Here is an 11,161-nt window from a genome sequence, read left to right on the forward strand (position 1 = left end):
AAATACAAATCCTCCATATAGAGAAAAATGCCATAAAAACGTCAAGCGATAGTAGATTACCTTTAGATGTCCAAGAATGATCGGAGGGTTTCGAAGAGAGAAGATCGTCGGAAAGATCAAGCTTGCCTTTAGCCATCGGGCCGTCAGGAGAGAGGATCCGTTTACAAAGAGAGGGATGAGAAGGCCGAGAGAGAGTGGAGAGATATTGAATCGAACGAAAACTCGAGAGGGACTCGGTGTTAGGGTTTCGAAATCGAAAAGCTTCGATAGACACTGGCAGAGAGCGAGATAGAGCGAAGGGAGAGATGGAGCGAGGGTTTGTAGTGGGAGGATAAAAATGGAACAACTTACATCTGAACCATTTAGGAGCACCTTAAACACATAATCGTTAAAAGGATATTGTCACATTAAGAGGTTGTTATTTTTTTGCCAAACAACTTCTGCCTCTTACCGATTAAGAGGCTCCCTTTTAATGTCACCATTAAGAGGGAAACAAACAGCCCCTAAGTGTTGTTATCTGTTCAAAATCCATGATCCCGATTGAGGGTAATTGACGGATGTTGTAAAGAATAGAATGTTTGATGTAATTCTAAACTACGACAATTGATTGAGTTTGTACACACCACAAAGTCGATTGGTGTAATTTACTAGGTTAATATTAAATAGTAAACCATGATTTTTGTTCGGTTATATTAATACTTGATTGGTTGAATTTGTCCATGTGGTTTGTTAAAATTTACGAATTTTTTTGTTCTTGAGCTCTTTTTAATTAACTATTTGTGTTTTTATTGTTGTTTTTGTCCTTAAGGTTAACTCCATCATAATAAGTGGTTTACTATTAACTCTAAGGACAAAAACAACAATGATTACTTAACCACAAATATAAAATTATAAACCATATGGACGAAAACAATAATGAGAGAAAAACCAAAATTTAAAAACAAACAAAAACATGGGTTTCCTACTTGTGAATCTTTAACAATATTAAGTGGGTGTTTGATATTGCTTATTTTAGGTGTTTTTTGACTTATTTTATTTTAGCATTAGTGATAAGCTAAATGCTAGTGTTTAGATGAAGAAAAATAAAACTGCTTATACCGGTGACAAACCGGTAATAAGCAGTTTTTGATAAGTTAATCCTTCCTTATTTAGGAAAAACTGTTTATTACCAGTTTACCATTTTAGCCATGTTTTATTAATATCTGTTAATTATTAATCTTATTGATATAAATTTTTTGTCAAATATATTATTATAAATGATGAAAAATAAATTTTTACATGTTAAAAATCAAATAAGTTAATAAGCAATCTCAAACACTCATAAGTCAATAATATGGAAGATTGTCATTTTTGGTCATTTTACATATATAAGCAAAATTTACCAAACACTAAAAAATAACTAATCCAAACATTTTTTACAAACTCGGGTCTGATACCACATAAGTTAATAAACACTTTTACAGAAAAGTAGAAGTTGTTTTAAATAAACAAAACCAAACTTTCTACTTCTACTTCGATTTCATGAGTGGATTAGGAAGTGAGGTGAGGTTGATGTTGAAGTAGTAGTTGGTTGGGGGAGGTTGCAAGTGAGGTAGGTGCTTGGATTGCTGCAGGTGTTGGGAGGTTGGAGGTTAGGTAAGGAACTGGTAAGGTTCGGTTATAGGACCGAAATCTGGGACCGGTTATGGATTTAGGGTGTTTCGTGGGACCGGGACCGGTTATGGATTTAGGGTGTTTCGTGGGACTGGGACCGGTTATGGACCAGCCTGGCCCGACCCGATTTTTCAAAAATGTAGCTGTTATTTTTCTACAAAACTAGCCGTCTTTTGGCCCTTTTTTTGTATTTTTTGCTTTCTAAACACTATATATAAGTGTCTTGGTTGAGCGATTTACATATCAAGTTCTCGATTCGCAAAAGACGCAAAAGAACGTTCACCATTATCGGTTTCTCGTTATATTTTGTAAGACAATGTAATTTTAATTATAATGAAATGCATTTTTAAAGTGTATTTGAGTGACCCAATTATAAATTTTATAATGTATTAAAAATATATATCATTAAAAAAATATTTTTTAATGACCGGGACCGACAGCCAGTAATCGGTTACAATAAAGCTTGACCGGACTCAACTTTTTTGACCGGGACCGGTTATGGCCGGTTATGAGAAATCTTGGGACCGGCCCGGGACCGATTTTTGGCCATCACTAGTCTCTTGTCACAAATTTTCCAACAATCACATGAATACACGTTAGAGAATGTGAACTTGATTAAAATAAAGTTAAAATTTATAAAAATATGATGTGTCTTAGTTTCATCTGTGGGACAGAGATAAGGTGTGTGGTTTAGGAATATCAAAATTTTAGTATCAACCGGTTGGGTTATGTATTACTAGAAGGATACTCGTGCAATGCAGCGAGATGCATCTTGATTTTAATGTTTTATTTTATTATTTGTATCTGTCGATGTTATAATACGATTTTATGTGTTTTTAATAAAGCAATAATGATTTTATTTTTGAATAAAATATAAATTTGAAAATATCATAAAAATTTGAAAAAAAAATATATCAATGTTAATACCAAATCAACTATTTAAAAGTTCTCATTTTTTATGTAATTTATTTAATTTATTTTTTTATTGTAATTTAATTTAAGTTTAATAACGAAATAATTTATTTTTGGTTTAATAATATAACATTTTATAAAGATAATAATTAAGTATTCTGTTAGAACTTAATGATTATCCTAATTATATTTTAAATTTTTTATATTTAAAACGAGATGTTTATCCTATATTTGATTATGTTTATTTGCAGTTAGTTACACGAATTTAGATATGAAGCTTTAATAAGTTATACTTACGCACAATCTACTTGTAATCTTGAGTTTTTTTTAATAAATATTTTATGGCTTGCAAACATGTTTGTTAAAGAATGGCAATACTTAGCTTAAGACCCTATCAAAGTTTACCAAAAGACTTTGAAATGTCATCTAATCGTAAATAATTAAAGGAATCATTCAACTTTTAGTTCAATATAAATTATACCCCAATTTAAACTAAAACATCATTTACCATTAAATTTAATTTTTAAATAATACTTGGATTGTGACAGTATTAAATATTCCCTCCATTTCAATCAAGGTGTTGCCGACGTCCTTATGGTCATGCAAGTTTACCTGTGGTGACTCCAAACTGTTTGTGATCGTTTGAGGAATGAGTCAGTGCACGTAAACTGACTCAAATATCTATGATGGTTACCAAGAAAATCATATCTTGCATTAAATGATGTTTACCGTTCAGTTTAATATTAAAACATTCAAAAGATCCAAAATGTTATAAAATACATATCATAAGGATAAAATCTGTAATTATTTCATTTTAAGGATATATATATATATATATATATATATATAGTTTGTTTCAAATGCAACCCATCATTCTGTGTAGACCACATGGTCCAAGAATGTAAAATCCTTCATCTCTAATGTTAATGGATGTTAAGACCATCATTTAAGTGTCTCTCGGATGGATGCTGGTCACGTGAGAGCATTTTCGTCTTTTTATCTTTTTCCGATCTTTCTTCATCCTTACTCCTCTCACCTCCTTCCTTTTCCATGTTCACAACAAGATTCAAAAGCAGATACGAACATGCGAAAACATAAATTGATTCAATAACATTGTTCCCTACCCACCTCATTCTTCCCTTTTCCTAGCCATGATCAAAACACAGCAAGATTCAAAATCAGATGCATAAAATTCTTAACGACATGAAGATTCAAGAATGCTTATCAATCAAAACTCTAAAACTAAAACACTTAATTTAAAACCCTAAAATAAAAACACTAAATTTGAATACCCGTAATTCAAGAACATATTTTCTTTCAAAACTATAAGTACTGGTATTGATAAAAAAGTTGATTACAGTGTTGACTTCTTAGCAAAACTCAATTCAAAAAATCTTTAACAAAAGCCCCCAAAATTACTTCATAAATTTCCGAAATATCTAGAAGAAGAAGCGTAACACAAAATTCATACCAAAAAAATCACTCCCAACCGGGTAAATAATAACCAGTTCCTTGTTATGCGTCGCTTCCATGTCCTTAATGTGCTCGGTTTGTACATAGCATTATATACTTGTATATTAAAATATATATATAAGAAAGATAAAAATATCATAAAAAATTATCATGACTAGCACATGAGAGACGCTTAACAGATTGTTCGAATTTTCATCAGGGTTAGGGACGATCGGTGTAAGCAAATGAAAACAAGTGTTGTGACTTTGAAACTCGAATAAAAATTCCAGAGTTTTAGTAAACAACGTGGACAATTTATATAATGTACTCATATTTTAAAAATATGTTATCAAGAGTCACATTCATACGAGAACAATACCCAAATTAGAGAATACGAAAACGGCTGAATCACTTGTGGTTTTACACTAAATTCATGTGTAAAATCACATGTGATTCATGTGACTTTGGTCATAAACTGAGATTGCGGGCCAGGTTGTCCGTTCACCCTTGCATTGAACGTGCTTCGTAACATGATGTAAAATCACATGTGTTTCATAGATGATTTGACCGTTTTCTTGTTATCTCATTTAGACCATGTGCTCTCCATCCTCATGTCATCAAAAATGCAAATGATCATCTTTAAATTTGTCATCATTTGCACTGAAATCCTACATAGGAAAAGCACAAAATTTGTCATCAAAAAATGCAAATAATCACCTTTATGCTTGATATAGAGAGGACGACGATAGAAATCGAAGAACAAGTCAAACGGGAGGAAAAGCACAAACAGAAACTCCCGCGACCTAAGTCGTCGCATGCACATCAGTGGAGATGGAAATAGTGGTTCCCACAGGTAACCACGCGGCTAAACCCGCATAACTCCCTCTTCAACCGGCAATTCCAATGGCTTTCCATGCGGCTAAAACCGCATGGCAAGACGAATCCAGTTTCGTTTTTCAGCATCAATATTTCCTTTGCTTTTTACTTTCTTAATAATGATCTTAACTATGTTATCAGTTAGTTTCCTAATTAGCTTATGATTAGGATATTTTCCACAATTATCATTTTAGACTAATCTATAAACAGAGTTATTGTTTTCCTTAGTAATCAGATTATCAATTAATACAGTTCTTCTTTGTAAGAGTAATTCTCGGTCACTAAAGAATTCAGATGCTTGACGATCCTTCCGCACTTTCTACTGCGTCAATACCCTCTCAGATTGTAACATATATAGTTTTTGCTATGTTTTGTCCTTCTTAAAAGATATTTTAAGTATATATGTCAATAAATAAAAGAAGTAAAAGTTTGTGGACTAAATTGTAATTTTACTTAAATACATTCCACCATTGCTTTTACTTTGGATTGTTTGGTAGTTGTTGAATGTCTTGGTGTAGAATAATTAAATGGTTAGAATGATTAAAAGACTCTTATAATATAATGCAAAATAAAATATAATTATTCGGTAATTATTTACAATAAAATTATAAAGCTTAATAGTTAAAGGAGGTGCATAATACAAAATCAGATGTTTACATTAAGATTCACCTGTTGACGAAACCGTCCTTTCATCGTTAGTGACGGCTGGATGATTTATAAGGTACGGAATATTGGAAGCAAAGTTGCCATTTGAAATTCGATCCAAACCCCTTTTTTGTTCATAAAGCCAAAACCCAAGGATTTGTTCATTTATTCGATCGTGAGTATAACGCAATTCAGATAACCTAAAGATTTGAATCCCCCTGTGTTTCTTTTTCATAGATCACAACATAGGCATCATCAAGAAATTTGTTCATTGAAACCCTAATTTTGATTTGTCCGTTTTAGATTCGGTTGATAAAGGGAGAGGGAAGAGGATGAAGATCACAGCTTTACTAGTGTTGAAGTGTGATTCGAGATCCGACGGGTCGGATCCCGTGATACTAGCAAACGCTACGGATGTGAATCATTTTGGGTACTTCCAGAGGGTCACCGTCAGGCAGTTCATCGTCTTTGTTGGTCGGACTGTCGCCAAACGGACTCCTCCTGATCAACGCCACTCCGTTCAACATGAAGGTTCTTTATATTTGTCTTTCCTTCATGTTTATTTGATTTCAGAATTTTCAATTTTCCATCTGCTTGAAAAATACCGCCACCAGTTTGTGTATCATATATTGGGTTTTGCTTGATGCTTCTAGATGTGGTTTCAGTTTTAATTTTGGATGAAAGTGCTTGTGACAGTTTGAATTGCATAGTTGTGTCGATTATCAGTTAGCGCTGGCCTTTGGATTGGTATTAAGTTCATTTTACACAAAAAGATAAAGTTGAATTTTAGATTGTAAACAATTATGATCATCGAGTAAGTTCCAAGAAGTGGTGGATTGCTTTATGGACAACTGCAAAGGGGTGGCTTTTGTTTGAAGAAAAGATTGACTAGCTCGAATGCAAGGAACAATTTCTTAAATATGTTTGTTAGATCGTAATAGTAAATTGGTTTGTATTTAGATAAGTTTGTTTTCTCTTATCTAATTGCATTTGTTTATTTTGTGACAGAGTATAAGGTGCATTCATATAACAGAAATGGTCTATGTGTGGTGGGCTTCATGGATGATCACTACCCTGTTAGAAGTGCATTCTCTGTACTGAACAAGGTATGCACATATTACTTTCATCTTTTTTACTCGTCTTAACGGTTAAAATTGAATGGTATTTGAGAAGAATGCAGTGTCTGCAATTCTTCTGGTTGAATGAGATATGAAACCAGAATTATGTGATGAATTGTTTTTGTAGTCCAAGACTCTAGAGGATATTTCCTGATCAAGTTCAGGATATTACAGTAGTTGATTGAAATTGCAAGTGCCATGCAAACAAGATCATCAAATGTTTTATAGGATGTCTATCAAAAGTTGGAACATATGGGTGGAAGGTTTCTTGATGATTTCTGTAGACTATTATGTAATTCGAGTAATGAAGAAAATGCACAACTGCTAAGTTGCATTTCAAGTTAGGTATCAAGATCAGAGCGATAAAAATTTACAAGTTAAGGAGCGTAGTTTTAAAGCTTCTATAGTCTTTACATGTAACAGTTGGTAAATGCGACCATTATATTGCTTTTCTCTGGAACTGATAAATAATATAAGTAAATCTTGATCAGGTGATAGATGAGTATCAAAAGTGTTTTGGTGAAACGTGGAGGAACATACAAGCAGATAGCACTCAACCATGGCCCTATCTTAATGAAGCTCTAACCAAGTTTCAGGTACATTTTGAGTTCTCTTTAATCTATGCGCTACACAGAATTCGACCCTTGATTTCTAGTTTAAGCTTCACAGTTGCACAGTGAGTATGTTCTGAACTTCTGATCACTTATCATAATTGTTTTTCCATCTGTTCAGGATCCTGGGGAGGCAGATAATCTGTTGAAAATTCAGAGGGAATTAGATGAAACCAAAATTATTCTTGTAAGAATTCCTATTATATGTTTCTTCTTTCACATGTTCCATATTCCAAATTATTCTTGAAACTGGCCTAAAAAGGCTAAACGGCATGCATGCTCATATAGTATTGTCTAACAGCATCTAAAGTAGAACCTCTGATTCCTTCTCTGATGATGGTTCCGTGTTCTTATCACATTCATATATTTGTGTCAAAAACCTGTTTATTCTTGGGAAATTAAAATGTTGCTCATTGTCATATTTTAGTAGGTTCAGTACCTTCATCTTTTATATAATTGAGAAACTAGTTTTACATGTGAGCTATTGTTATTTATATTTGCAATGTGGTTTTGACTGTCACAGCATAAAACCATTGATAGTGTCCTTGAAAGGGGGGAAAAGCTGGACAGTTTAGTTGAGAAGAGTTCAGATCTCAGTGCAGCTTCACAGGTAGATGTTTTAACAATTGAAAATCTTCATGATGTTTGATCCTTATTTATTTCTCTATGATGCTACATTAGTATTCTATATTGAGAAGTGAGAAGGCATATATTTGCTGTCGTTTTTGACTACTTGCAATCTTGCCATTACGGTTTTACTTTTGAGTGATTTAATTGCAATATTTGCTGATGACTTGCAAATTTTCCTTTTTCCATAAGATGTATTTAAGATCAGTGTTCATGTGGCATTTTTCACATTTAGGATTTAAAATAAAAGAAAACCAAACCAATCCAATATGTTTCACTGAATATAGGGCCTGTCCTCCACTGGAAAGGGTAGAACGGTTGTTTCATGAAGGTTTTAAAAGAAGTCGTGTTTATCTATAAATAGGACTTTTTGTGGTAGGCATCCACAACAGGCACAATGTTAGACATATAAGGATGTGGAACGCTCTAGAACCATGTGGTGGAACAGGAAAAGAGGTTATGTAAGGGTGTTAAATGATCAAATAGTTAAAGGGGAACTTCACATTAGGCACAATGTCGGCGTTGAACACTCTGGAACCGTGTGGTGGAACAAGACAAGAGGTAATGTAAAACATGTTTAAAGGTCAACTGGTAGCAAGTTAAGGAGAAACTAGACAAAGTGTTGATGCAAAGTGTAAGGTCCGGAGAAACACTTTGGAATCTTAAGGTTGTTTATTAAGGCCATGTTTGGAAACTATAAACTAGCTTATTTTTTGAGTTTATAAAAAACCGCTGTTTGGTAAGCTAGTTTTCTGAAAACCTACTTCAGATAACTTTTCAACAAGCTCTGGGCACTATTTTTTCACTTCTTTACGATTCTTCCCCTCATCTTAGAATCGAGTATTTTTCAACATGTCCTTTTAGATCATTTTACGTTGTCATCTACCTTATATATTACTCCCTCCGTCCCAAAGTAAATGTCTACAATGAAAAAAGTACAGTTTTAGAAATGTGTAATTATTACACTTTTTAGTAAACTAAAAATGACAAATTTACCCTAAATAATAGAGGGACTAATGAATTTCTTCATTTCATGATTAACGGTAAGTAGACATTTACTTTTGAAGGTGGACAATTGTTTTGGGGTAAACTAAAATAGAAATGTGGACAGGATGGAGGGAGTAGCTAGTTTTATGAAACATGATCGCTTTTTTAGCCATCTTTTATGCCAATAGCTTATCAACTTACATAGCCCAAGCTGAAACAAAGTGTAGTGTACCAAGTACAACTTTAACATTGCTGATTGGGTGGAAGATGCAACAAGTATTGCTGGACAAGCAGTAGTTCAGAAGGTTATCTTTCTAATTGGAATACGCCTTGTAGTTATAAGATGGTAACATTGTGGTTGAAATAAATACCTGGGGGGGTCTTGTGATCAGACATGTTAAACATTCATTCCACTCGGTTATCGTTTAGTTCAAAGAACGTTGAAAACCAAATAAACCGACCAAATAACATCCCTAGCTGTGAGCCCTAATGAAGAAAATGGGGTCTCTGCAAGATTATGATAGATATATTTAGATATGTAACCTTAAGTGATATATTCAATTCAATCCATGACCTTGCTGGTGATTTTAGTGTCGTCAGTCATTTTGGTGTGATTGTGATTTACTTGGGATCGATTACAATGACAAGGCAAACATAAGTGAGTTAGGAGGTGCGGAGTGCACACTCACAAATGTTGCTCCTATCACCTTAGATCGCCATAAGACGGGGGTCAAGCGGGCTATGCCCTTGGATTTCTAAAGAGCCGAACTTAGTGAAAATCTCACTAAGTATAAGTGTAGGTAATGTAATCAGAAATCTGATCCTTCTGATCAGGGTATCTATGAAAAGTTCCAAGTGTAAGTCTGGAAGAAGTTGAAGCCTGGAACTCCAGGCTATGCATCCAAGCTTGGGGTTTTTTTACGTTGAGACTTATGATCTGGAAAATTGACCAACTCTGAAACTCTGGACCATATGAGTCAGAGATCTGATGCCTGCATCCAGAGTTAAGATCAGTACACCTAGACTTTGGACTTCAGAGTAAGAGTTTGGGTACTTGGAAAGAGTTTGGTCCTGGAACTTTGATTCGTTTGTATCTGCTCTCTAATCTTATCCAGGAACGGTTATAACCATTTAACCACCCATAACTGTCGATCTTGTATAAATATGTAAATGAGAATCTGGGGGATATATATCTCGATTTCACAGCCTTTAAATGAGAGATTCTCTAGGATTATCCCAATACTAAATTCGTGAACCCAAGGCTATAAGGGACGAATTATTGTATTCGGAAAGTGTGCTCCACACAGTCATAAGAGTTTATCTGGTCCTCTAATCATCTCCAAATCCCAATTCTGAACACTTGTGATGAGTATGAAGCCATTTTTTTTGTAATAGGTCAGGTCATAAATTTAATTAAAATATCATTTGAGGTTATATACCTAAGGCGAAGGATCGTGTGAGAAAAATAGTTACGGTGAGAAGTGTAAGAAGATATCTGAACCCTTGATCACTTTTAATCTCATGCCCGCTCATGAATTGCGCTTTAGAAAGGAATTGATCTGGTGCTTCTTGATACACCTCATTAGTGTTGACATTCAATTAAGATTGACTTATGTTTCTCACCGGAACCAACCCATATATCTAAAAGACCCGTTTGGACATGTTTTTAGCATCTTTTTTTTGCTGTTTTTTCTTTTTTAACGTTTTGATTACTAAATAACAAGATTTTGTTTGGTTAATTGTTGACAGATGTTTTACAAGCAGGCAAAAAAGACGAATCAATGCTGCACGATATTATGAGATGTTATTATAATACCTTCCACATGGTTTGAATTGAAGTAAGATTGTTGGGTTTCATGTGTTTGAATCATGTATCATAATACTCGTGTTCCTGTTATTTGCAACACTATATTACACACTCCACGCATCTTTACTATATCATATTAAAGGGTTGTTTGTTTACCTCTTAATAGTTCCATTAAGAGACAATCTCTGAATCGTTAAGAGGTGAATCTTGTTTGGCAAAAAAAAAGTCTGCCTCTTAAAGTATCTAAAACCCTCTGAATGATTTTGTATCTTAAATCTCCCTTAATCATTAAGAGCCCTAATTTCATTGTATACAATTACCAAGCAATTATATTTCATTTTGCATTATATCATGCAAGCTACTTAATCATACTGCATCAAATCATTCAACAATTGTCAAACAGTCCCTCATGCATTAGAAGGTGTAGAATGTATTGAGAATTTTTATCACATATCTTTGGTGGATCTTGTTTC

At 33.8% G+C, this 11,161-nt stretch overlaps 1 protein-coding gene across 1 annotated transcript; it reads left to right on the plus strand.

Moving 5' to 3' along the window:
• Nucleotides 1-5,640: 5,640 nt before the first annotated feature.
• LOC112501848 (VAMP-like protein YKT61) lies at nt 5,641-10,846 on the plus strand. The gene is made up of 7 exons (XM_025105582.1): nt 5,641-5,713; nt 5,842-6,069; nt 6,547-6,644; nt 7,148-7,252; nt 7,389-7,454; nt 7,791-7,877; nt 10,631-10,846. Exons 2-7 carry the CDS (start codon nt 5,871-5,873, stop codon nt 10,679-10,681), a joined length of 606 nt encoding a protein of 201 aa, XP_024961350.1. The 5' UTR covers nt 5,641-5,713; nt 5,842-5,870; the 3' UTR covers nt 10,682-10,846.
• The last annotated feature ends 315 nt before the right edge of the window (nt 10,847-11,161 follow it).

The sequence above is a fragment of the Cynara cardunculus genome, unplaced genomic scaffold (assembly GCF_001531365.2).
Source record: "Cynara cardunculus var. scolymus isolate 2C unplaced genomic scaffold, CcrdV1 Un_Scaffold_634, whole genome shotgun sequence".
NCBI lineage: Eukaryota > Viridiplantae > Streptophyta > Magnoliopsida > Asterales > Asteraceae > Cynara > Cynara cardunculus.